General features: G+C 38.9%; 1 protein-coding gene and 1 non-coding gene across 6 annotated transcripts; one reads left to right on the top strand and one right to left on the bottom strand.

Annotated features, from left to right (window-relative positions):
• Positions 1 to 3667: 3667 nt before the first annotated feature.
• On the bottom strand, positions 3668 to 8193 carry LOC112737570 (BTB/POZ domain-containing protein At3g22104). Of its 5 annotated transcripts, XM_072211363.1 has the most exons (5): positions 7799 to 7921; positions 7668 to 7702; positions 7025 to 7442; positions 4753 to 5895; positions 3668 to 4301 (listed from the first exon to the last, which is right to left on the bottom strand). In XM_072211363.1, the coding sequence occupies exons 3-5, from the start codon at positions 7088 to 7090 to the stop codon at positions 3828 to 3830; spliced, it is 1683 nt and encodes a 560-aa protein (XP_072067464.1). In that variant the 5' UTR covers positions 7091 to 7442; positions 7668 to 7702; positions 7799 to 7921; the 3' UTR covers positions 3668 to 3827. The 5 variants fall into 5 exon arrangements, with proteins under 5 accessions (XP_072067464.1, XP_072067465.1, XP_072067466.1 ...); XM_072211364.1 differs by lacking the exon at positions 7025 to 7442 and having other exon boundaries at positions 7799 to 7922; XM_072211365.1 differs by lacking the exons at positions 7025 to 7442; positions 7668 to 7702 and having other exon boundaries at positions 7799 to 8193.
• Positions 8194 to 8687: 494 nt separating this feature from the next.
• On the top strand, positions 8688 to 8769 carry TRNAS-CGA (transfer RNA serine (anticodon CGA)). The gene has a single exon. It is a non-coding gene; the product is annotated as a tRNA-Ser (tRNA).
• Positions 8770 to 25913: the final 17144 nt, after the last annotated feature.

Raw genomic sequence — 25913 nt, forward strand, 5'->3', positions numbered from 1 at the left:
AAAACAAACAAGTCATACTTTTTAAACCAAAATCATCGTGAAAAGATGTTTTTAATATTTTCATTTAAATAGTTGTTTAACTAAAAAGATTTGGCTATTTTTAGGGTAATATGTTAAGAATTTATTTAAATATTTTTTGTGAGAATAAAAATTTTAAATTGCTTTATGCACGTTTTTTTTATGTATAATTATTAAGTAAGATGATGATTTGTTTTGCTTGTTGTACAAATAAATTTAAAAGAGCCAACTTAAAGTAATTTTTTAGTAGTAGTTCTTTTAATTTTCAGCCTTTTAATATAAGTTGTTAATAATAAATTCTTTGAAAGTCTAATAAAAAAAACTTTTGAGTGACTTAAATTGCTAGAAACAAATTTGTTCGTTTAATTTAGTATAAAAAAAAAATCTGTATCTATTATTTTGTGTTTTCGCGATTCTTGTTATCCTTTTCTTCCCCCCTTTCAATTCGTCTGACATTTTCTTATTAAAATCCCTACCATTATCTCTCTGAATATTACTTTATTTATAATCATATAGCTAGAGTTATAATAATCTCTCTTTTGGGTCAACAATCAAAGAGTTAGTAGTCCATGTACGAAATTACATAAACCTCGAAAGAGGGATCGGAGAAGAGTAACGTCTAAGGGAAACAATAAGATACAACTACGTACTTTATTTCCTGGCACGGTTTAATATCTTGGTTGCTACAAAGTCTTATATTATGGGGTATGCTACTTATTAGATTCTCATCATATCAATTCTCATGACACAGGCAATATGCTTATTGACTACCATATAATAAAGAAAACAACAGGCATCATGCACACACACATATATATATAATAAATAATTAATGAAGTGGGTTCTATTTAATTACTAACTACATCTGAATAATTTACCAAACTTGTCTTTCTGATTAATCAATGCATGCTGCATGTCTTCTTCGTTACGGCACATGCATAATAATATGTATATGACTTTGAGGACGTTGACACATTATTTCACAGGGAACATACCTGATTGTTACGCTAGCTGCTTAGTGAGTTACTCTATATATATATATAATACGGGTACTACAGGGTGCAAATTAACTAATAAAAACATGATAGAATTTGCATCTTCTTCAGTGTAACTTCGAAGTTGATTGGAATGGGTAGATAACTAGATATGATATGATTGATATCCATTGAGTTCAAAACCGGAGGCAGAAAAGTAATGGTATTTAAGTATTTATTACGAGGATTGTGGATATTATATTTCATATGTAAGTTTATTTTAACTATAATTTAAACTATATGAGAAGAGAAAAATTTCTTGTTCCATGGTATATATAAGAATATGTCTTATATTTTGATTTCATTAATATTTAAAATTATTATTATTATACGATTACTCTTCAGTCGGTCCTTTTATGTAAAGTTAACTAAAAATGTAGATAGGAAATTAGGAGAAAAAGAAAACATTCAGCAATAGGTCCAATGTATTAAATGGGATTCAATCTGCTTACATGATTTCAGCCCCACAAAAGCATGTGCTGTCTTTGGCCACTGTCATACCCTTTAACCCTTTGCTGTACGAATATTCGCTAAAGAAAAGGAAGGAACATTATATTTATATGATTTATTGTACATAACAATTATATATTTCTTGTGATGACAATGTTCCACATGATCCTTAATTTATCACTAGCTGTTACAAGCTCAAATGAGATTCAAAATAAATTATTATGCTAAAGCTGGGTGTTACAGTAAGAGGATTTAAGTAGTAATTTATTAGCATATTGTTGTTTTGAGTACAGGGTGAGTGGTGACCAACAATTATTCTTTCCAAAAAATCATCTTATATAAGACATTTTGGAAATAAGCTATTATGAGTATATATATATATATATAAACTAAGTTAAATGCACAACAGTAATGATTAGAATTTTATGTAAGGATTTGTCGTTGACTAATAGGTTGCTGTATGCACAATATAAAATTTAAATATCCGCGACACTTATTTAAGCAAATTAGTGAGATAATTACTAGAACAAGTTGATTAACTAGATAACGTGATTATTGACCATTAGATGAATAAGTAGGATAGATCAAACTAATTCGTTTAGTTCATAATTAATATAAGAAGGTCATCATCATATATACTACCTTTATAACATAACATCACACATATTTTATGTTTACAAGCTAGTTTGTCAGAATGCTAACTGCTAAATGCTAACGTTTGTTTGATTAGATTTAAAAAAAAAAAAAAAAAAAAAAAAACAATTAGGTTATTGCATATAATATAATATAATTCGAGGTGGGTGAATTTACCATAAGTGAAAAAACGTCTCTCAGGCTTTCCTTATATTTTTCTTTTAAAAAAATGTATTTTCTTTGAACTGACAAATTAAACTAATAAGAACCAAGTGATTGTTGGAAGAGAATAATTATTTATCTTGTGTTACACCTAATTTAGTCAAACATATAGCATATAAATGGAACAACAGAAACAAGGTGGAAAACTCCAGCTCTACCTCCTCTGCTTCAGTATCAATAATAATGTCATTATCACTGAGTTGCAATGTATTCATGGATAGGATGGGACCTCCCATGCACATCTTACAGCTAATTTTAAATTTGATTAATTTGGAATATGCTTCAATAACATGAGGGAATCCTTCATCATCTTAGACAATAGTTTAAGTTAATACAAGAATCTCTTATTCTAGAATATAATTGTTCATAGTCCTTGAGCAGGCATTCAATTATTTATTAAAATAGATGTGTTCGTTGTGCTTAATAAACTATACAATACTTAATATTAGATAGAGTATAAAATCTATTTCATGTGAATCTTATATTGCTGATATATACTAATTTATCAATGATTTACTTTTTTTTTTGCTTTGTATGAACCATATTTTTTTTTTTACCGAAAATAATTTTATTCGATTAGGAAATGTCTATATTGGGTCATGTTATGATAGAGTATATTTTTCAATAAAAGGTGGAGTTACTCATTTTATAACAAAAAATATTATATATAATACACACTTTTTTAAAAATTTAATTATAATCCTCATTTTTCTTTACCTAACTTCATTCTTAGGAAAAAAAACTTCGGCCGACTAACTTTCTGCCCTACAATTTTCTCCATAATCAAAATTCAAATCCAACACATCCCTTTAAAAAAATAAGAATTTATAAAAATATTTCTCTTCCTAAAATACTTAACTAATTAATAGGGTCATGAAATGAATATTTGAAGTCATCTAATCTAATCTAACCTGGTTCGTACGGTACCTATGTGGACTCTTTTGTCTGTGTCTTTAATCACACTTTGTATCCAAGCCAATGTCAACCAATACACCTTGTCGTCTTCTAATGGTAACCCAACAAACCATATTTTTATTACTTGAAACTTGACTTGATGTGAAAGCATATTCTAGCAGGACCATTTTTCTTAATACACAACTTCCAAGTCAACTTCAAATCACAACAAAAAATCATAATACAATGCATAATTTAATAATTTGATAAATTGATCAACTATAATGCATACTATAAATTGTTGAGAGGGATAAAATGTTCGTCATAGTAATATTATTATATTAACATAAACTATTTAGTATCTACTATCTACTCCTCTTAAGTTTTGAACGTTTATTAATTATTACAATCTTAAATTCTTTGCAATATATATATAGTTTTTTTTTTTCATTATTTCTTGATTGTATGTACAACCAATATCTTTTTTCTTACTCAATCAACTTCATTTGGGTGCTATACAGATATGAAGAAATACAAGGGAAAATAAAAATAAAATAAATAAATAAAAATAACATATCATGAACAGAGCTTAGGCAAAGATCTTGCATAACTATTGGGTGGTACTTTTGATTTTGTGATCTTTGCCATCTGAGTTTGCATTTTCTTACAGATTTTCTCTAATTCCATAACCCTCCATTGCATTCCTTGCAAATGTGCTTTGAGTCTCTCGTTATCAGATGAAGCATCAAAGTCTCCAGTAGAAGAATACAACACAACTTGGTCATTGCTTTTGTCTTTGTTTCCCTTTTGTGCATTAACATTTGTAAAGCAGAAAGGTGGTGATGAGCCATTGAGTAATGGTGATGTAGCTGGAGTAGATTGGATCAAGTTTTTGAGCTTTGATTGTTGTGATATGAGAGCCTGAACTGCTGATTTTGATGGGAATTTTGTGTTCTGAGAAAGGTGTATGCAAGCTTGAGGTGAAAGCTTATCATAGTTTAATCCACAACATATCTTCACCTTTTCTTCTTCTGACAATTGACCATGAACCTACAAAGTAGTAACATATTCAACATTATTAAATAGTCCTTGAATTTTTTAGTTAATTATAAGTGTAAGTTATTTTTTTTCCTCAATACTTGTTTAATTTTATTTAATTTTGTTCCTAACATTTTTCGATAGTTCAAAATTAATCCTAGACATTAACTCCATCTAAATTATTAGGGACAAATAAAAAAGTTCGGGATAGTTTTGAGACAAATCAAAAGCATTGGGATCAAAATTAAAAGAATCGAAAACATTCGGGACAAAATTGAATGAAATTAAAAGTTAAAGAGTAGTTTTAAAGAAAATCGCAAAAATCAGGTAAAAAACATGCTTTACCCTTTTGGGAATTATGTTTCACTTTTCACATACCATACTAGCATTTCTAAAGAACAGAACATGGAGATTTAATTCACTTTATGACCAAAATTAAAGACTAGCAAAAAGTTATTAATACCTCAAGGTACATGTCCATGGCATGGTAGAGCTCATCATAAGAATCTCTTGCAGAATCTGGAATTGCAGTGGCAAGAGCCAAGAACTTAGAAGGCCTTAAAGAAGGATCAGGTGCTATCTCTGCTATGTACAAATCTATCAAGCTTGCAACTTTCTTCATCCTAATGGGAGCAACAACGCCGCCGCCGCGTCGCAAGAACGCCTTTAGAAACTTGAGAACAAGTTTCACATCATACAAGTAACTTATTCCATATGGTGATGGAACAAGCAAATTGTCCAAAGTTGCTTGATCCAAATTGGAACCAATCATGGCCTCCAACTTGTGCCTACAACTTTTGCTTATGTTCAAACTCAAACTAATTCTTAGAATCCCAAACAAGGTCTTAAAAGGGATTGAACAATTATGGTAGTACTCCATATCATAATGCATATCTATGACCATTTCCAAGATCTTAATCTTCTCACTCACATCAATAGTACTTGAAAATCTTGCTTTTTGATAATACATTAGAAACCTACTAATCAAACCATGTTCCAATTTTCTTGTGATCATTGACCTCACCAACATTTCAACCAAAACCGGATTCAAGAAAACAAGATCCTCAAACCACCAACACGGACGCGAACTGAAGCTACTCGTCTTGATACTCTCAGTACTCTTCGAATCACACGAAAACCGGACCCCACCGGAAGAACTATCAGTTGAGCAAGTTGAAGGGCATGGGCTTGCTTCACTAGCAAGAAACATTCTCCCAACAATGGTGTCCATACACTTCTCCAGCATCATTGAATTAGAATAGTAATCCAACACAGTTGATAGATTCTGGCACTGTTTCAAAGCAACCAAAAGTTCAGACCATCTCCAATAGCTTATTTCTTCAAGTGACTTCTCTGTTTGTTCCAACAAATTAGGAACACCAAGAACAGAATCCTTCATTTCCATGTACTCAGCAGCACAATGTGCTTGTAACAAATTGGAAGAGTTCATGTCAATGCTTCCATTGTTGTAACAAAATTTTAGCATAAGCTCAAAACCCTCAGCACCCCCCGGAAAATCATGGAATATTACTTTGAGTTTCCCACTGGGACCACTAGATTTTCCAAATAATCTAGCTAACTTGCTTGAGTATTGAGCAATAATAGCCTGAAAGAAAAAAAAAAGTACACATAATAAAACAAAGTTAGATTATTAATTGAAGGAATAATAATATTAATGCACTATGTTGTAGGAACATGTAGTTATGAGAGAAATTCAAGCAAACCATAATGTTAGAGTGTAATGGTGATGAACCAGCATCCTTCCTAGGTAACCCCATCAAAATGGGGTCAGAATTGAGTAAAAAGAATTAAGCTTTATGAAAAAGTGCTGAATCCAATTCAATGAAGGGTACTTTTTTTAAAAAAAAAGAAAAAAAAAGAGAAAATGATTATTGTGGAAAATGCTATCACTGGATAAAAACAGAGACAAGGAAAGGAAAAAATGGAGAGAATATATAAGGAAAAATAAGGAAAAGTCCATACCTATAATTAAAATCTCATAAACCAGAAAGAATGGAGTACTGACAAAGAAGTCGTTATAGGCAATAAATTTGGCATAAAAGGATCTTTAATCTTCTATGCGCATGGAAGGGTATAGAAAAAAGAAATTAATGGCTTGAAAACAACCATATTTGGGGTCCCTCTCAAAAGATATGAATACAAACAAAATAAAATGAAGGTAAAGAACATTAAAGACCCAGAGAAGGCCATGGCAGCAGCATTTAATGTGACATGCATTATTAAAAGAACTTTTCTGAAATTAAAAACATAAGAAGATGAAAAAAAAAGGGTGACATGTGGTTTTGATTTGTGAGAAAAATGGACATGAAAATTATTGAAAAAAAGAAAAAAGGTGCCCCCACCTCACTGCTTTGTAGGTGCCAATTAATGATGGGGAAAAGCTACCATCATGAAGTTACTAAGGGTAGCTAGAATAAGCCTAAAAAGACCAAAATAAATAAATAAAAATAAAAATAAAATTACACATTAAAAGTCATGAACTATCATTGAATCACAGTCAATTCTAAATTCAAGAGTAGCAAAATATTTAGCACATAAACGGAAACTAGAATCCAGATAATTTAAAAAAAAAAAAAAAGAAAGATTGAAAAGTGGATTATGATCCAAACAAAACAGGAACTTTGACAAATAACAAAGACCGTTTTGACAAATAACAAAGAGGCAAGAGAGAGAAAGAGAGATTAATAAGGTTATTGTTATTTATTTATTATTACCTTGTCAACCATGAAGGTCTCTTCTCCATTTACCTCAACTTCAAGATTGCAGTAACAAGATTCCATAACAAAGCTTCTTCACCAGAATATATAAGAACAAAACAAAACAAGGAAGCTAGCACCACCAGAAATGAACAATGATGGAGATTTCTTATCAATTGTTGACTTTTTGGAACTTGCATAGAAGCCAATCCAAATGAGGGAGATAGAGAAGACATAATAAGAAGGCCAAAGTGGTTTTGATGGGAGAGTGAAGATTGAAGAAGAAGACACAAAGATCAGAGATATTCTGAGAGTAAGAAGAAGACAAATAGGAAGAGGACAAACACAAAGTTCCTGAGATTAGGGTTTGGGTGGTGGAACATATAAGTAAGCTAAGTCAATTGGTTCAGAAGAAATAAAAACAAGAAATGAGTGACTGAGAGAGAGAGAGAGAGAGAGAGAGAGAGAGAGAGAGAGAGAGAGAGAGAGAGAGAGAGAGAGAGAGAGAGGAAGAAGTAGTTAGCATTCAACAAGACATGTAAAGACACAACACAAGCAGGAAGAGAAAAAGGGAAATAGTGAAATACTTTCTTTGTACATATATATTAAATTAACATGGTATACTCTATAATATAACATATATAGATATAGCATAAGGTACCATTAAATTATAACCCCCCCCTTCATCTGACATTCCTGAAAAAAATAATATGACTAGGGCCTCAGTTATAAAATAATTAGCAACGTTATTGTTTATGAATGAAAATTATATATAAAGAAAATTCAACAAACCTTATAATTAGAACCGAAGATTATTAATGCCTCGCTAGCTTGGCCCTTGTGTTATTCACTTATTCCATTCTCATAGCTGCAATGAAAGAAGAAGTCTCTTTATGTGTGCACTGCACCCACCCTCAATATTGTAGTGGCCTAAAATAATGCCCCCACATCGCATTCTCTCTCACTAGTCCTTCTCAATGTTAAATTAATTACAGCCATGGCAACCACAATTGATAAAACATAAAACCTCATCCAAAATTAATGTGGGTTTTTCTTTTGTTATTGAAAATGTTATTTCGGTAGACAATTTGTGAACAAACTATAAAGTGAAGTTACTTTTATAAGCATTCATAAGAATGTCTTGGCCTTAGTAAACTAACTATGCTGTTGAGAATAATTTTATCGTGAAAAAGTTTGTGTGAAGAGCATGAAGTATATAATCTAATTTGAAAAATTAATAAAAATAAAATAACATATTTTTTTAGATAAATATTTAATTATTTTTCTTCTTCATAGATGTATGTATCTACTGTTAAAATCATAAACGGGAATGGATTCTCTCAATTGTTAAAAAAAAATTAAAGGAATAAAATGTGATCTCTAATCTTTTGTTACTCTATCTCATATTTTTTTTGTCTCACTTATAAAATTAATTATAAGAAATCACACTTTACTTTTTTAATTGTTTAAAAAAAAATGAAGGTTCCATCCCCTATCATTCTTTGCTCTTGAAAAGAAATCAAATTTTCATGGTTCCATGGCATGTGCTTTGTTGGAGTTGGGGACCAGTCCAAGTTGTTACTTCATCGTACCCCACAAAGTCATCACCTCTATGACCAAGTCCAATGAATGATAATTTTAACGTTACTAAATATGTTTGCAGTGAAAGAGAGTCAAAACGGTCGATATGTCCGAGTGGTTAAGGAGACAGACTCGAAATCTGTTGGGCTTTGCCTGCGCAGGTTCGAATCCTGCTGTCGACGGTTTTGTCTTTTAATCCACTGATTATGATTGTGTGGCTAACTGGTTGAGGTTGGTCTTAAATTAAATATGTGTCACGTCAATTTTATAGCCAAATGACAATTCTTTAAGCACTCATTCGACACTAGAAGTTCAACTACTTTAATTAATTTTATTTCTACACATTAATTTACCCAATCAATTAATCAACATCAATTCACCAAATATATTAAGAAGCTAAGCACCGCAGAAATTAGATTAAGAATGGTTCATCTAATTAGAAGAGTGCCATCTACTCAATATTATACTAGTCTTATTTCAAATGGTATTAGATCTTTCACTAATTTTATCATCTTTATAAGTTGGTGTCTAAATTTTGTCTAATTTATTTTATTATAATAAATTTTAATTTTTAAAAATTATTTATTTTTATATTTTTTTAAATTAATTATTAATTTTTAACTTTCTTTTTAATAAGTAGACACCACTTTTTAAACACCGTAATATTCACTTAAATCCTTTTTGACATGTTTGAGTCTTTTCTGTATATGTAATAAAAAAAGAGTTATTAATATAATCTATTTATTAATTTTTCATCCATGGGTAAATTTTCAATTCCCAATTACCATTGTACATTTATCATATTCTGTCCTCTTTTTACTTTTTAATAAATACTTGCTCTTTAAGAGCCTCATGCTATTGTAAGAAATTGAAGACAACTAAAAGATCATGTGGAGATGATCGTTGGTGTCAAAAGTTTTTAATTAAAACAAAAAGATTGAAGTGTTTATATTGATTTAATTAAAAAATCTACTAATTCAATAACACATTTATTAGTCAAGAGAGACCCACATAACTGAGTGAGCTTTTACGAATAAATTGTTATAAAAATTATTTTGTTACTAAAAGATGCAACAAAGATCATCAGAAAGGTAGGATCACAGATTAAGGAACAAGCTGTGAAAAAATGCAGAAAAAAAAAACTGAGATGAATAAAAATGAATATATTTCACATTGCTAAATAAACAATACAACTGTTATATATATAAGATTTAGAGCTTGATTCCTCTTTAAGAATAATCAAAAGAACAAGTTTTAACTAACCAAAATCAAATAACTAACCGAACAAAATTCTATTAGCTATATAATTCTAATAACTAACCTAACTGATTAACTGTGAACTTTCTCTTAAAATTCCTTTCAAATTGAGGTATGGGTTTTGACGTACTCTCAGTTTGCGTTTGAACATTTTAAGTGTTGTGACACCGGTTTAGTTAAACAATCTGCTATTTGGTATAGAGAAAAAAAGTGCATCACATAAAGAAATTTTTTATTAACCAGATCTCTTAAGAAATGAAGGTCCAGCTTTAAATATTTACACCTACTATGAAGTAAAGGATTAGCAGCTAAGAGGTAGGCACTTTGATTATCACAATATATAGTAGGTGGTGTTGGGTGTGAAACACTCGAGTTATTGAATGGACATAATTTTAGTTTGGGTTATACACCTAGACCGATATTTAGCTTCGGTACTGCTCCTACTAACTTTAGTTTATTTATTGCTCTTCCAAGATATGATATTATTGCCTAAATAGATGCAAAAATCATCGATAGATTTTCGATCCCCAAAGTCTCCACTCCAATCTGCATCTGCAAAAGAAAAAATTCAAAAGTTAGTGTACTTATTAAACACAATTCCATTATCCACCGTACCTTTCACATATCTGAGAATTCTTTTGACACTTTTCCAGTGTAAAAGAGTTGGATTATGTCGAGAGACACGATTGACTGCAAATTTAATATCCAACCTTTATCATTGTTAAGTATTGTAATGCTCTAACTACAGATCTATACGTTATTGGATTGTCAAAAAGTTCAGAATCATTGGAGAACAATTTAGAATCTAAAATCATAGAAATTGGTAAAGGTTTAGAATTATCCATTTCAGACTAGACCAATAATTCTTTTGCATATTTTGTTTGAGACACCATGAAGTCTCCTTGAAGAAGATAAGTGGCTTCAAATCCTAGGAAAACAATTAAACAAGCTAAGATTCTTTAAAAAAAAAATTCATTCAATTGAACTATCAAGAATTTATTTTCTTTCAAATTATTCCCTGTTACTATTATGTCATCTACATAAACTAATAAATAAATAACAGACGATGAATTGTGTTTAACAAATAGTGAGACATCTAATTTTGTGTTCTCAAAACTAAATGTCTAAAGAGTGTCTGCCAATGTCTTGAAATCAAGCACGAGATGCTTGTTTCTAGATATATATGGCTTTATTTAACTTACAAACCAGGTTGGTATTGTCATTCTCATATTCTTGAGGCTGTGCCTTATAGACATTTTCTTCGAGTTTGCCATTCAAGAAGGCATTATCGAAGTTAAATTGTCTTAATGGCCAGCCCAATGACTAGGGATGGCAAAAATCCCCAGCGGGACGGGTATCCGCGGGGATTTACCCGTCACAGGGCAGATATGGGGACGATTTTGTACTCGCGGAAACGGGAGATGGGGCCTCGTATATTAAACGGGACGGGAGCGGGGATAGAGGTCCCCGCCCCGTGGAGACCCGTTTAAACCCCGTTTATGTAAAAAGACTAGAATACCCTTAATATATATATGTCATATGAAGGAAGGTGAAAACCCTAGCCGTCACACTTGCAAAGTTGCAATTCACAATCTTCAACCTAGTCTCTATCTCTCTGAACTCTTCACCAGTCACCACCTTTAAGCCTCAGCCTCTCACCCTCTCTGAACCACGCACGGTCGCACCATCACCACCACCGACCGCCACCGACTGCCACCTCTCGCCCTCTCAGTCCTTCACCGCTACGGCGCTACCTCCCACCCCTCAGTCTGTCACCGTCACCGTCATCTTCACCGTCTTTGCGTCTTCGCCGGTCGTCACCTCTTCTCTGGTCGTCGCGCCTTTGCTTGTCGTCACCTCTTTGTCGTCGGGTAACTGGGTAAGGCATAGAACACTGCTCACACATGCTTTACTGCTGCTTCTCCTCTTCACTCCTCACGGTGAAACCATCAGTCTCGTCTCATCTCCTCTCCTCGAACATCGCCGACCGTCGACCACCGACTGCCGCGTCTCCTCTCCTCTCCTCTCCGTTTACTAGATTTCTGATTTAGGGTAATTAAGTTTAGAGTTCTGAATTTTCTGATTATGATTTCTATTTAGGGTTGATTTGATTCTGAATTTTTTATTTAGGATTATTAGGTTATTAGTTCTGAATTTTTTGATTTTGATTTCTATTTAGGGTTATTTGATTTTGGATTTTTAAATTTTGGTAATTAGGTTCTAAGTTGTAAATTTCTGATTCTGATTTTTATTTTGGTATTTTATTTTTTTATAATTTTCTGGTGATCATTACCGGATCAATGTGATTCTTGAATCTAAGAAGTTTGCAACATTCATCCTGGTTTGATATCGACATGCAATATTCCCTGTTTACAAAATATTTAGAAAATTTATGAATTTCAAAAATGTTGTTTACCATTGAAACGATCACAGGCAAGATTTTATTAAGATAAAAACAAAACTTTGTTGTACATTATCTGACAGCTTCAATTTTTCAATGAGCTACAAAATTGGTCCCTGATTATTACTTAATAATAACATATATATTTATTGATTTTCTAATTCCGTTGATTTCCTTTGAAGCATGTTTAAAGAATATTCATCTATCTCTTCAGTTACATGTATAGCAATTGTTAATTTCATGTATCAATTTTGAATTTTAGCAATTTTTTTCAATTTTTATTATTTTTTACTAAAATCCGCGGATATCCACGGAGTCCCAGGTCCCCGGCGGATACGGGGTCCCCGTTACCCGTCATGGGGATGGGGCGGGGACGGGGGCAGATATTGGGGGCGGGGGGCGGGGGACATGTCCCCCCCCCCCCCCAATGGGGACCCGTTGTCATCCCTACCAATGACGCTGTAACAGTGAGTATACCTTTTATAGCAGTTGCTCTTATCACTGGTGAATAAATTTGCTTATAATCCACCCCTTCTTTTTGTAGAATCATTTGGCAACAAGCCTAGCTTTGTACCTGAGAATGTCACCTTGTTGATTTTTCTTAATTGCGAATATCCATTTGCTTCCTATGACTGTCACCTTTTTAAAATGTTTACTGTCGCATCTGACTTCGATGCCTCAGTGATTGATCTTGATGGGGTTGTTCTTCACCAGCGGTCTCCTCACCTCCATATTGGTGGATTCATCTGCCTCTACCTCTGCCACCAGTTCTGCCGATCCCGAGAAAGTTGTTGATTTGATGGAAGAGGTATAGATGCTCACACAAGAGCTTCACCAACAAGCTCAGCAGTCTGAGGAGAGGTACAATGAGCTTCTTGCACGCGTGAGAGACACCGTTGCCATCAAGTTGGAGCTGATGGAGAAACTGGAGCAACTAGAGGTAGATGCACGCTGGAGGCAGCATCGTTGCTGGTACTAGCAGCTGCGCTGTTGGTGGGGCACCGACATCAATATCTAGTTTGCCGCCTCAGCAAGGGAAAGACAACGACGACGATGATTACCGAGATCCGTAGGGTTTAGAGATTTAATTTATTTTATGTCTATTTCATTGTATTTTACTTCTTTGACTTTTTATTATATTTAGATCCTTAATATTTAATAAAATCATTAGTTGATTTCTGGTGTTTAGAATTTGTGAACTAATCTTGTAAAAAAAATTTAATTTGACTACTAATTGTGAAAAAAATTGCATACAGTCAGATTTACTGGAACAATCCAATGGTAAATGGGAGCCACAAAATATAACATGGCCCCAAAATTACCGTAAAAAAAATCTAATAGTAACCAACTGCTTATTTTTGTCGTATTAATTACAAAATCTGACGCAGAATCCACCGGTAATAAACGTCGGATAAAATAATTCACCAGTAAACATTTTTTAGTGCCGTTTATACCATCAAATTCATTTCGATGGTAAATCTGATGGTACTCAACGCCTTTCTTGTAGTGTGTTACTAATAAAGATAGACTTATTTCTGTTATATGCCTATGCTTTCTTTCCACATTCCCTTTTTGGTGATGTTTGTAAGAGCATGACATTCTATAGGGCTTTAATACTATCTCCAATTTGCTTCTCCTTAAGTTTCTTATAGTTTTGAAAAGCTAATAAGGTTGAGACTTATTCTGTAATAGAAAAATAACTGTGAATTTTGAAAAATCATCCACAAAGCAAGCATAATATTTGAAATCAGTTCTTGAATCCACTAGAGCTGGTCCCCAAAGATCTGCATATACATATTTCAAGGGGCAAAAAACCATAATGAGCCAAAGCAAGAATCGTGTAACCAAAATGCGCCAAATCCAATTTCGTTTCAGCAATGAGCCAAAGTGTATTTTAATATAATTCGAACCAAGCTGGTTCGAATTGCTCTCCTTCATAATTCGAACCAACCTGGTTCGATTTAGTGTTGTACGTATTTGAATAATTCGAACCAATAAGGTTCGAACTCCTCCCATACATAATTCGAACCACCCTGGTTCGAACTTCTCTCATACATAATTCGAACCAGGTTGGTTCGAATTATGCTTTGAAATCGATTCCATGTAATTCGAACCGGGCCGGTTCGAATTACTCCTAATGCACTCCTTTATAATTCGAACCAGGCTGGTTCGAATTAGGTGTGATTCGAGTATATAAGGAGTTCAAATCACCCTCATTCGAACCATTATCCCTTCACCCCTACCCCACAAAATCTCAGAGAAAACGACCCAGATTCTCTCCGAGGAAGACCTGAACGGACTACTCTGCTGATGGGGGACGATCCGGCACAGTTATATCGGTTGGACGGAGTCGCTCATATAGCCGGGGTCATCAACGACGAGGTTAGTACGGAAATATTTTTGATTCAAGCGTTAGTTGTGCTTTAGTGGTTTTGTATCCTGGTTAGACGGTACTTTATGTTAGTGGTTTATGTAGGTGGTTTAGGTGAGGGGATTATGTAGGTGGTTTATGATAGTGGTTTAAGCTAGTGGTATTAGTTAGTGGTTTATGTTAGTGGTTTAGGGTGGTGGTTTAGGGTAGTGGTTTTTGTTAGTGGTTTAAGTCAGTGGTTTTTGGTAGTGGTTTATGTTGGTGGTTTATGTTAGCGGTTTTTGTTAGCGGTTTTTGCAAGAGGTTTTTATATGTGGTTTAGGGTAGTTGTTTAATGCTAGGTGGTTTAAGTAAGCCGGTTTATTGAATTTCTTTCTTGTTAATGGCTCTCGTTAATTGTGGTATATGCTAGCGGTTTAGTTGTGTGGTTTAGGGTTTGTTTTCCAGTTAGTTATCTTTCATGTGATGTTATGCTGTTTAATTTAGCGAAATGGTTAATGTAAACCGGATTATGGAAACCGTTTTATGTAAACCCGTTTATGTAAACCGGTTTATGTGAACCGGTTTACTGTAAAAGCTGTGTAGTTATATATCTCAGTATGCGTTTCTTTTCATTCGCAGCCCGAGCGATGCATTAGGAGCATGAGGCGGCAGCAGGGCATGCGTCTTGATGACAGATACGTTCCATACTTGCAGATGGCAGGGCTATACCATCTTGCAAGGCTGAACGACCGGTGGTTCCGGCTAGACGAGGCGCTCGTCAGTGCATTCGTGGAGAGATGGCGTCCCGAGACGCACACATTTTATATGCCGTTCGGAGAGTGCACGATCACACTCCAGGACGTGGCATACCAGCTGGGTTTGCCAGTCGATGGCCGTTACGTGAGCGGGTGCCTGTCAGAGTTTCATATATACATCGATGGCGGCCGTCCACCCTGGGTCTGGTTCCAGGAGTTGCTAGGAGTTATACCTCCTCCCAGTCAGGTTCAGAAGTATGCAGTGAACTGCACCTGGTTTCAGGAGACCTTTGGTGAGTGCCCTGAGGATGCAGATGATGACACTGTTCGCCGATATGTCCGGGCGTACATCATGATGTTGCTGGGCACGCAGCTGTTTGCGGACAAGTCTGGCAACCGGATTCACATTAGATGGCTTCCATATGTAGCGAGGCTGGAGGAGCTGGGTACGTACAGCTGGGGTTCGGCAGCACTGGCCTGGTTGTACCGGTGCATGTGCAGGGTGGCAAACAGACATGTTGTGAAGTTAGCGGGCCCGCTCCAGCTACTGCAGTCTTGGATCTTTTGGCGGTTTCCTCAGTTTAGGCCTACAGGATATGAGGCCTTCAGCTGGCCTTTGGCGTCGAGGTACTATACTGGGCCTATTCTTTTTCAATATGACTTACAGAATTGCGTGTATGTTAATACTCTGTTGCATAATGTAAACACATATATCAGTATATGTAACTCATATGTATGGTGCAGATGGGCAGGTTACAACCCTTCCGGTAGCGAGAAGGGTCCGAGAGTGCGGGCATGGAGGCTTAGGATAGACCGGTTACAGTCCAGGGAGGTTAGTATGCTAATTAATAACTGATGCTATTTTAGTTAAATATTTTACACTTGGCTCGTACAGTTGCCCTGATAATTGTGGGTTTGTTCTGCAGTTTATATGGATGCCGTACAGTAGCCCCGACGTACTTCAGGTGTTGCACCCGGAGGTTTTGGAGCCTCGGCACATGGCGGTGTGGCGCTCTGTGACCGCGCTGATCTACTTTGCTGTCATAGAGTGGCATCAGATAGATCGTGTTCTTCCTCAGTTTGGAGGGGTACAGGCCCCTCCGCGTCCCGCCTTGAACATCGACTTTCTGATGTCCAAGGACGGGAGAGGCGGCGATCGATGGTTCCCCTCTTCCATGCCGAAGTGGCATGCATACTGGGACGCTCGTCAGGACAGTGTATTGAGGTTCGATGTTGTTGCCGACCCTGGACCGTCTCATCAGTTCCTTCAGTGGTGCAGTCAGCATGGGAAGAGGTTCCTGGCACCGGACACTCAGCTGGGGGATCCGAGATCAGTTCCTATACCAGTTGAGGCCTCACAGCGGGGTCCGGGGCGTGTGCCTGACATGGATCCTCCGGATGACGTGCCTGACAGGCGCAGGGTTGAGAGGAGGATGGGTGTAGGGACACGGAGGAGCCAGCGTCAGTGGAGGTGGCCGGATCATACGGCGAGGAGTGGTTCTGACCATGGGGACGACGATGACGACCAGCCTGGCCACGTTGGAGGATGCACACACGATGGAGGTACTAGTACACACGATGGCGGTCATGGAGGTGAGTGGTATGGCACAGGGTTCGGTGACGGGGCTGACACTGGTGACGCTGGACCTGGACCTGGAGCGGGCCCGCTTGGAGATTACTTCGTTGGTGTGCCAGCGGATGATCAGGCTGAGCAGGGTGGTACACCTTGGCGCATATCAGGATCACAGTGGGCAGACTTTGTTGGGTCAGACTCGTTTGTTGGAGACTTCGGGAGTCCACGCTTCCTAGATGAGATCACCGCCATCATGCAGGGTGAGGTGACCCCCCGCAGAGCTGGCCAGACCTCAGGGATCCAGGCCCCCTTAGATGTTGATCTGAACGAGCCTCCATCCTCATCCGCTGGTCAGCAGTTTCGTCTTGGAGGTACCCCTACATCCGCCTTCACCGCTGCATCAGATTCTATCGCAGCATCGTCTGCAGCACCGTTGCGTGTTGCGCCACCAGTACAGCCTACTCCGCAGGAGGAGGAGGACGAGATAGAGGATGAGGAGCCGCTTGTCCGTCGAGGTCAGAGGGCACGGATAGCACGTCGCTGTGGTACTGGTTCGCACCTGTTTAGATGAGTCACATTTCATGTATTTGTTTTCCTCTATTCCAGTCATGTATGATAGTTAGGTGTAGTTCTCTTGTTATGTAGTGCTCTGTTTATGTCTGTTTATGTATTAAATGAAACATGATAAGGTGTAATGATTTCGTTTAGTTATTAAAATGAGGATCAACGAGTCCTGTAGCATAACTTGTAATGGAAGACAACATATTCATTACTACTCACAAATACCAAAGTTCAATGCATTAATCTCAACAAGTTACATACGTGGTCAAGCAATGCATCTAACAAGACAACTTAAATGTAAATAACACTAACAATAACATCATGGAAACTAATTTCGGCCTGTCTGAGACGATCCTACTACCTGTGGGCATCTACGTCTAGTGTGTCCGGGTTGGCGACAAAGGCCACACCGTTTTGGCCTGTTTGGATCTGCCTCATCCATATTCGTCCGTATCCTTGTGGATCTAGGCCTCCCCTCTCTCGCACGCCTTCTGTTTGGGTCCGGAATCACTGTGGGCCCATCGTAGGGTGGCCAGTAGCCCTCCGGGATTGGTGGTGTGAATCCCATTCGATAGACATTGAACACCGAGCTAATCTGATAGACGCTGTGAACATAGGAGCTCCAACTCACACGTGCGTAGGCACAACATGCAAGTGCGTGCTGACACGGGAAATGAAGCGCCTGAAAGTACCCACAGTCACATGTCCGGGAGGCAAGCGATACTCGGTAAGTACCCAAGGAGAAAGTACCAGTCGGAGTGGTCTCCGCTACGGTGAACTCGGAGTTATCACGGTCATACAACGTCACAGTGAAGCACCTGGCCGTCTTCAAGTTGGCCTCGATACACTTCACCAAATGCTGACTGAACTGCTGTCCGGTGCCCATCTGGGCCTCAGCCTCTCGCCCCTTGCGAACAAAGAGTTCGGCCAGCCTGCCATATGTTGCCTTCACCAGGGATGCTACAGGAAGATTTCTTACACCCTTGAGGATTGAGTTCACACACTCGGAGATATTCGTCGTCATGTGACCGAATCTCCTCCCCTCATCGCGATGCTGCGTCCACAAGGAGTAATCAATACGGTTCGCCCAATCACACATCGCCGGGTCTTCAGACCGCAGTATATCAAACCAGTAATCAAACTCAACCTCAGTCTTCGCGTACGCTGCATTCACGAGAAGCCTCCTAGCGTCTTTGCCCTTGAAGGTAAGGGCGAAATTATCTGCTACGTGTCGTATGCAGAATGCACGGTACGCAGATGGTGGTAACCAACCTCCGTCCGGGGCCTCAAGCGCAGATTTGATGCCGTTGTGCCTATCCGATATAACCAGCAGACCGGGCTGCGGGGTCACGTGCTGCCGAAGGTGCGAGAGAAAGAAGGTCCACGACTCCGCATTCTCACCCTCTACTAGTGCGAATGCGACAGGTAGAATGTTGGAGTTCCCGTCCTGTGCAATCGCAATGAGCAACGTTCCCCCATACTTACCATATAGATGTGTGCCGTCAATGCTGACTAGCGGCTTGCAATGCCGGAATGCCTCGATGCACGGAGGGAAAGTCCAGAAAAGTCTGTGGAAATAAGCTTGAGAGTCGTCCACCTGTCCTCCAACTATAACCGGGCTCGTCCTGAGGACCGCAAGAGTACCAGGCATCGTCAGCTGGACACCCAACACCCACCTAGGTATCTCGCTGTATGACTCATCCCAGTCACCGTAGATGAGGCCAACGGCCTTCTGCTTCGCCATCCAAACCCTCCTGTAAGTCGGCCTAAAACCAAAATGCGCTGCCGTGGCGTTCAGGAGCACCTTGATGCTAACGGATGCGTCAGCCCTAACCATTGGCATAATGAACGCCGAAATCACAGAATGATCCAAACTTCTGTGATCACTTGATATGGATGTGGCTAGGCAAGTGTGAGGGCCATTGTACCGTTTGACCTCCCAAATGCCCTTGCGCTTCCGGAGACTTAGCCGAATCAACCATGTGCAACCATTCCCGAACTCGGAACACTTACCCACATACCGGCGGTGATCGGACTCCACCACCTTGTACTGTACCCCTCGCCGGATGCTGTAAGTCTTCACACTTAACAGGGCCTCATCTTTATCCTGGAATTGCTGACCAACTTGGAACTCTGTGAGACCAGCATTCCCTTCCGCATCTCTAGCTCCGAATCCAACAGGGTGCCCTAGCGCACCCTCATGCGTCATGGCGTCCAGGTCCAGCGAAGAAAAATATGGTGGATACTGCTGTGTGCCAGAGCTAGAACCACCGCCAGCCAATGCAGGCCCAGCCGCTACAAGCTCATCCCCGCTATCTTCCTCAATCGTTTCGGGCTCAACGTCGTCCTCATCAGGATCACCCAATTCTCCGTCTCCGACGCCAACCGGTGGAACGCCGTGTAAAGCGTTTGGCAGAACATCAAAGGATCCTACCTCGTCGCGGACGCCGTCATTCAAATCAACAGCAAATGACGGAGAGGCGACAAGTTGGGCCGCTGGCTCGTAAACTGGGACGGAGGAAGAAGCCACAGCAGCCATCGAACTGGAGCCAGCTGCAGTGGCTACATTGGCGGTATTCCGGTTCGAACCGCCTGAGCTGGATACCACATCAACCAGCTTTGCCAGCAACTCTGGTGTGCGGACCTCCGGAAACTGCCTCCGACAAAGAAACATGACTTGGAGGTCCTCATCACTACCAATCGTGAGACAATCATACTTCACCGTATCGTGCAGGATCGTGACTGGAATGCGATAGAAAAACTTCTTAATCCGCTTCGCACCTTCCAGGCCAAGTTTCGTCAGCACAGCTCTAACCAGGTCATCATAGCTTGTCGTTCGATTCACCACAATATAGAGAGGATTCTTATCTGTGAACTTCACTCCGGACCGAGTTTTCCTCTTGATGGATCCTCTGTGGTGTACCAAAACAGCAAAACTCTCCTCTTCACTAGCCATCTTAAGTCCTCTAATGAGAGCAAATCACGTTTACAGCGTTTATATAGAGCTCTGACTCCTACTAATTCGAACTAACCTGGTTCGAACCATGATACATGTAATTCGAACCAGGCTGGTTCGAATTATAACAATCAGCCTCTCTTTGGTTCGAACCAGGTACATGTAATTCGAACCAGCCTGGTTCGAATTACTTCAGTCGACCTCCCTTCCCATAATTCGAACCAACCTGGTTCGATTTATTACACTTGACTAATCTCCACATAATTCGAACTCAACCGGTTCGAATTACATGCTCTCCTGGTTCGAACCTGACCGGTTCGAATTATTCACATTTTTTTAGTGGTAGTTCGAACCAATGTGGTTCGAATTACTTGCTAATAGAGTTCGAACCTTGTTGGTTCGATTTATATAAAAATGCCTCTTGGCTTATTGCTGAAACAAATTTCTGTTTGGCGTATTTTGGTTAAACTTTTCTGCATGTGGCTTAATATGGTTTTTTGCCCTATTTCAAGGGTTGATTATATACCATTTTAGTTTGATTAAAGTGCAATTTATGCTTCTTGGCCAATGGACAAATTTCACACATATGTTGCAAAGAAGAACTAGAATTTGAGATAGGAATTAAGCATTTACTCATTACTGTATACACAGTTTTCGTGACACAGTGACCAAGTCTTTTGTGCCATAGAACAATATTATTATTCTCATTACATGTGGTATTGAAAGAAATAAATTTAGGTAAACTAGTACCTAAGTTCGTAATTACAGGAGCAGTACAAGAATGAGTAGAAACGACATGTAAATCAGAAGCAACAGTAGAAGGAAAATCAGAGGTGCATAATAGAGCAGATTTCATAGAAACAGATTTAGAGACCTTGAGGTTGTCAAAAGAATAAATTCCATTTCTAGTACGGCTTGTCGGAGATAATCTTGTTAGCCTAATCATGAATAACACAATAATCAAGGCAAAATTCACAGAAAACTCCATTTTCAGCAGCAAACTGTGACACACTTAGCAAATTTTGTGTGATTTGAGGGACATGAAGCAAGGTTTTTAAATGTAAAGTGACATTAGCATATTTATCATATAAAATTGAAGAACCATAGTTCTTGATTGTAATACCTATACCATTACCTATAAAGACTTGATCTGAATCAATGCTATTTGTAGTGGAAGAAAGCAGGTTGGAAGGATCTGGTGTCAGATGATGGCTTACCTCAGAATCTACAAGCCATGATGCTTCACTCAATGGTGAGGATGGAGCAGTCAGATAGGCAATGGGTTGATGAAAGGTGGCTGGAGGTAGTGGTGGTTGTGTATTCAAATAGTGAATTTGTTGTTGTGCAGAATTGTTTCCAGAATTGGGGTTGAAAGAGTGATCAAATCTGTGGTAATAATTTCACACCACATGACCTAATTTTCCACATAATTTACACTGCATTCAGGAATTATTGTTGTTATTATAGCCAAAACATCCTCCGCCATGACCATTTCTTACACCACGGCCATGCCTATTAGAATTGCCACGAGCATAGTCAAAATTTGATGGTGAATTATGAACATAGTAAGCTACTGGCAAGCTAGTTTCTGATTTCTTGAATCGCTTAAGCATCTCCTCATAAGAGAGAAGAAATGCCTCAGCCTCAACTACTCGAAAGAATTCTCTCTTTGCTGTGATTGAAGAGATATACACTGTATATTCCTTTAAGAGGCTATCTATGATAGCTTGAAGATGATCATCTTTTGGTACTTTATATCCCACAGCAAACAAAGAATCTACAATCTTGCGAATCTTGGCAAGGAAGTCAGTGGCTGATCTAGTTTTCTTACATGATCTGAGTTGGCTTTGTACACGGGCAGAGGAAGTAGCTTGAAAATATTCATCAATTTTAATTTGTCTCATACTTCCTGAAATTGTATTATTTTGTTCTTGAAGTAGTTGGTCATTGAAGCGGCAAGCTAGGTTGTGAGAGTCTTATCTCGCTGGCGCCAATTCTTGAATTCTTCTATTTCTGTGATGGTCTTCTTTGCAGTATCAAATGCAAATTATTTTGGAAATTTTGTTAGATTAAGGTGACTTTCAAGACCCAGACTCTCAATGGTAAGAATAGTAAGTAGAGTAGTTATCATCGTTGAGCTTTTTAACAATGGATGAAAAGGTTCTCTTTGTTGAATCAGAAAGTATAATTTCATGGTTAAAAGTAAAAAAAAATGGTTCTAGATACTATAAAAGATGCAATAAAGATAAAAAAGATAGCATCATAGATTAAGAAATAAGCTGTGAAAAAATGCAAAAAAAGGTTAAAAACAGAATTAAATATTTGTTAAAGAAAAAAATAAAATTGAGCTGAATGAAAATTAGTATATTTCACATTGTAAAATGAGCAATATATATATATAGGGCAAATGGCAGTATTAAGCCAGTTTGATTGAGATATTACACAATTCTACCAAAGGTAAAAACGTTACAAAGTTCTACCAACAGCACATTTCTATATAATTTGAATTAGAGCCACTCGAATTACACATACATAGTAATTCAAATAACCCTGACTCGAATTACACACACACACACTAACTCACACTAATTCGAAACAGCTCCATTCGAACTAGCCATTTTGTCGTCCCATAGTAATTCGAAGCAGGCTGTTTCGAATTACTCCCTGTTTTTTCTATATAAAGAGTTCGAACTAACATCATTCGATCCACTATTCCAAATTCATGCCCCACCAAATCCCAGAGAAAATGACCCATTACGACTCCAACAAAGACTTGAGCAGAATATTTAGCCGATGGGGGATAATCCAGACCGACTTTATCGTTTGGATGGAGTAGCTCATATAGCTGGTGTTATCAATGAAGAGGTTAGTACGAACTTGTTCTTTTAAAATAGGAGTGAATAAGTTATTTTTTTATATATATTTTTACCTTTGGTGTGTTAGAATGGTAGTCATTATGTACCGTTGCAAAGTTAGATAGGAGTGCCATACAAGTGGTTTTGTTAGTGGTTTTGGAAGTGAATGATTTTATTGATTTTGTTAGTGGTTTTGTTAGTGAATGATGTTAGCGAATGATGTTAGTGGTTTTGAAAGTGAATGATGTTAGTGATTTTGTTAGTGGTTTTGATAGTGAATGATGTTAGTGGTTTTGTTAGTGAATGATGTTAGTGATTTTGTTAGTGAATGATGTTAGCGAATGATGTTAGTGGTTTTGTTAGTGGTTTTGTTAGTGAATGATGTTTTATTAGTGAATGATGTTAGTGGTTTCTATATTCTAGTACATTATGTTTGCAGCCCCAGCGATGTATTTCGAGCATGCGACTACAGCAGGGTATGCGTCTGGACGAGAGGTACGTTCCGTACTTACAAATGGCCGGCTTGTACCATATTGCGAGGCTGAACGAGAGATGGTTTAGGCTGGATGAGCCCCTAATTAGTGTGTTCATGGAGCGCTGGCGTCCGGAGACGCACACGTTCCATATGCCGTTCGGGGAGTGCACTATTACATTGCAGGACGTGGCGTACCAGTTAAGACTTTCGATTGATGAGCATTATGTTAGTAGTTGCCTGACAGATTTTCAGACGTATATCAAGGGTGGTCGGCCAGCTTGGGTGTGGTTCCAGGAGTTGCTTGGTGTGGTACCTCCTGCGAATCAAATCCAGAAGTTTGCAGTGAACTGCAGGTGGTTCAAGGAGACATTTAGAGAGCTTCCTGAGAAAGCCGATGAGCCCACTGTTAGGAGGTATACCCGGGCCTATATCATGATGCTGTTAGGGACTCAGCTATTTGCCGATAAGTCCCGCAACCGCATTCACATTAGATGGCTCCCATACGTAGCTAGGCTTGCGGACATGGGTAGGTACAGTTGGGGATCAGCTGCTCTCTCGTGGTTATACCGGTGCATGTGCCGCATGGCGAACAGACACGTTGTGAAGTTAGCCGGACCGTTACAGCTACTTCAGTCATGGATCTTCTGGCAGTTTCCTGGATTTAGACCTGCTGGATATGATACGTTCAGCTGGCCCTTGTCCGAATCTCCTACCCTCATCCCGATGCTGAGTCCACAATGAATAGTTAATTCTGTTAGCCCAGTCACACATGGCAGGGTCTTCAGACCACAGAATATCAAACCAGTAATCGAATTCCACCTCAGTCTTAGCATATGCTGCATTCACAAGAAGCCTCCTTGCATCCTTACCCTTAAAGGTGAGGGCAAAATTTGCGGCCACATGTCGAATACAGAATGCACAGTATGCAGCAGGTGGTAGTCAACCTCTGTCAGGGGCCTCAAGTGCAGCCTTGATACCGTTGTACCTATCCGATATCACCAGGATACCCGGTTGCGGGGTCACGTACTGGCGGAGATGGGATAGAAAAAACGACCAGGACTTCGCATTCTCACCCTCCACGAGTGCAAATGCAACATGTAGTATGTTGGAGTTTCTGTCTTGTGCAATCGCAACGAGCAACGGACCCCCGTATTTACCGTACAGGTGGGTCCATCAATATTCACCAACGGCTTGCAATGCCGGAATGCCTCAATACATGGGGGAACGTCCAGAAAAGCCGGTGAAATAGGCTTGCAAGCCGTCCACCTCCCCCCCCCCCCCCCCACACTCGAGCAGGACTCGTCCTCAACACAGCAACACTACTAGGCATCGTCAGCTGCACACCTAAGACCCATCGTAGCAGCTCGTTGTATGACTCATCCCAATCTCCATAAATATGGGCGACGGCCTTCTGCTTGGCCAACCAAACCCTCCTATAAGTCGGCCTGAACCTAAAGTGTGCCTCCGTCGCATTCAGCAGTACCTTGATACAGACGGATGCATCAGCTCTAACCATTGGCATGATGAAGGCCGAGATCACATGATAATCAAGACTCCTGTGATCGCTCGAGATCGACGTCGCGAGACAAGTATGAAGTCCATTGTACTGTTTTACCTCCCAAATATCCTTGCGTTGCCGGAGACTTAGCCTAATCAACCATGTGCACCCGTTCCCAAACTTAGAACACTTCCCAACATACCTGCGATAATCGAACTCCACCACTTTATACTGTACCCCGCGTCGGATGCTATACGTCTTCACGCTTAACACAACCTCCTCTTTATCCTAAAACTGCTGACCAACCTGAAACTCTGTAAGACCTCCACTACCCTGGGTATCTCTAGCACCAAATCCAGTGGGTTCCGCAGGAACCCCCTCCTGTCTCATGGCATCCAAGTTCAAAGATGAGAAGTGCGGAGGGTACTGCTGAGTCCCAGAGCTAGAACCACCGCCAGCCCCAGCTGGATTACTCGCTGCAATGTCATCGCCATCATCATCCAGCAATGCATCACCAATCTCAGCCGGTGCACTACACTGTAAAGAAATCGGCACCCTCTCCACGATACCAACCTCTCCGCCACCACTGCAGTTGAGATCAATGGCGAACGACGGGGACGTGATAGGCTTGTCCCGAGGTGC

The sequence above is a fragment of the Arachis hypogaea genome, chromosome 13, assembly GCF_003086295.3.
Source record: "Arachis hypogaea cultivar Tifrunner chromosome 13, arahy.Tifrunner.gnm2.J5K5, whole genome shotgun sequence".
Classification (NCBI taxonomy): domain Eukaryota; kingdom Viridiplantae; phylum Streptophyta; class Magnoliopsida; order Fabales; family Fabaceae; genus Arachis; species Arachis hypogaea.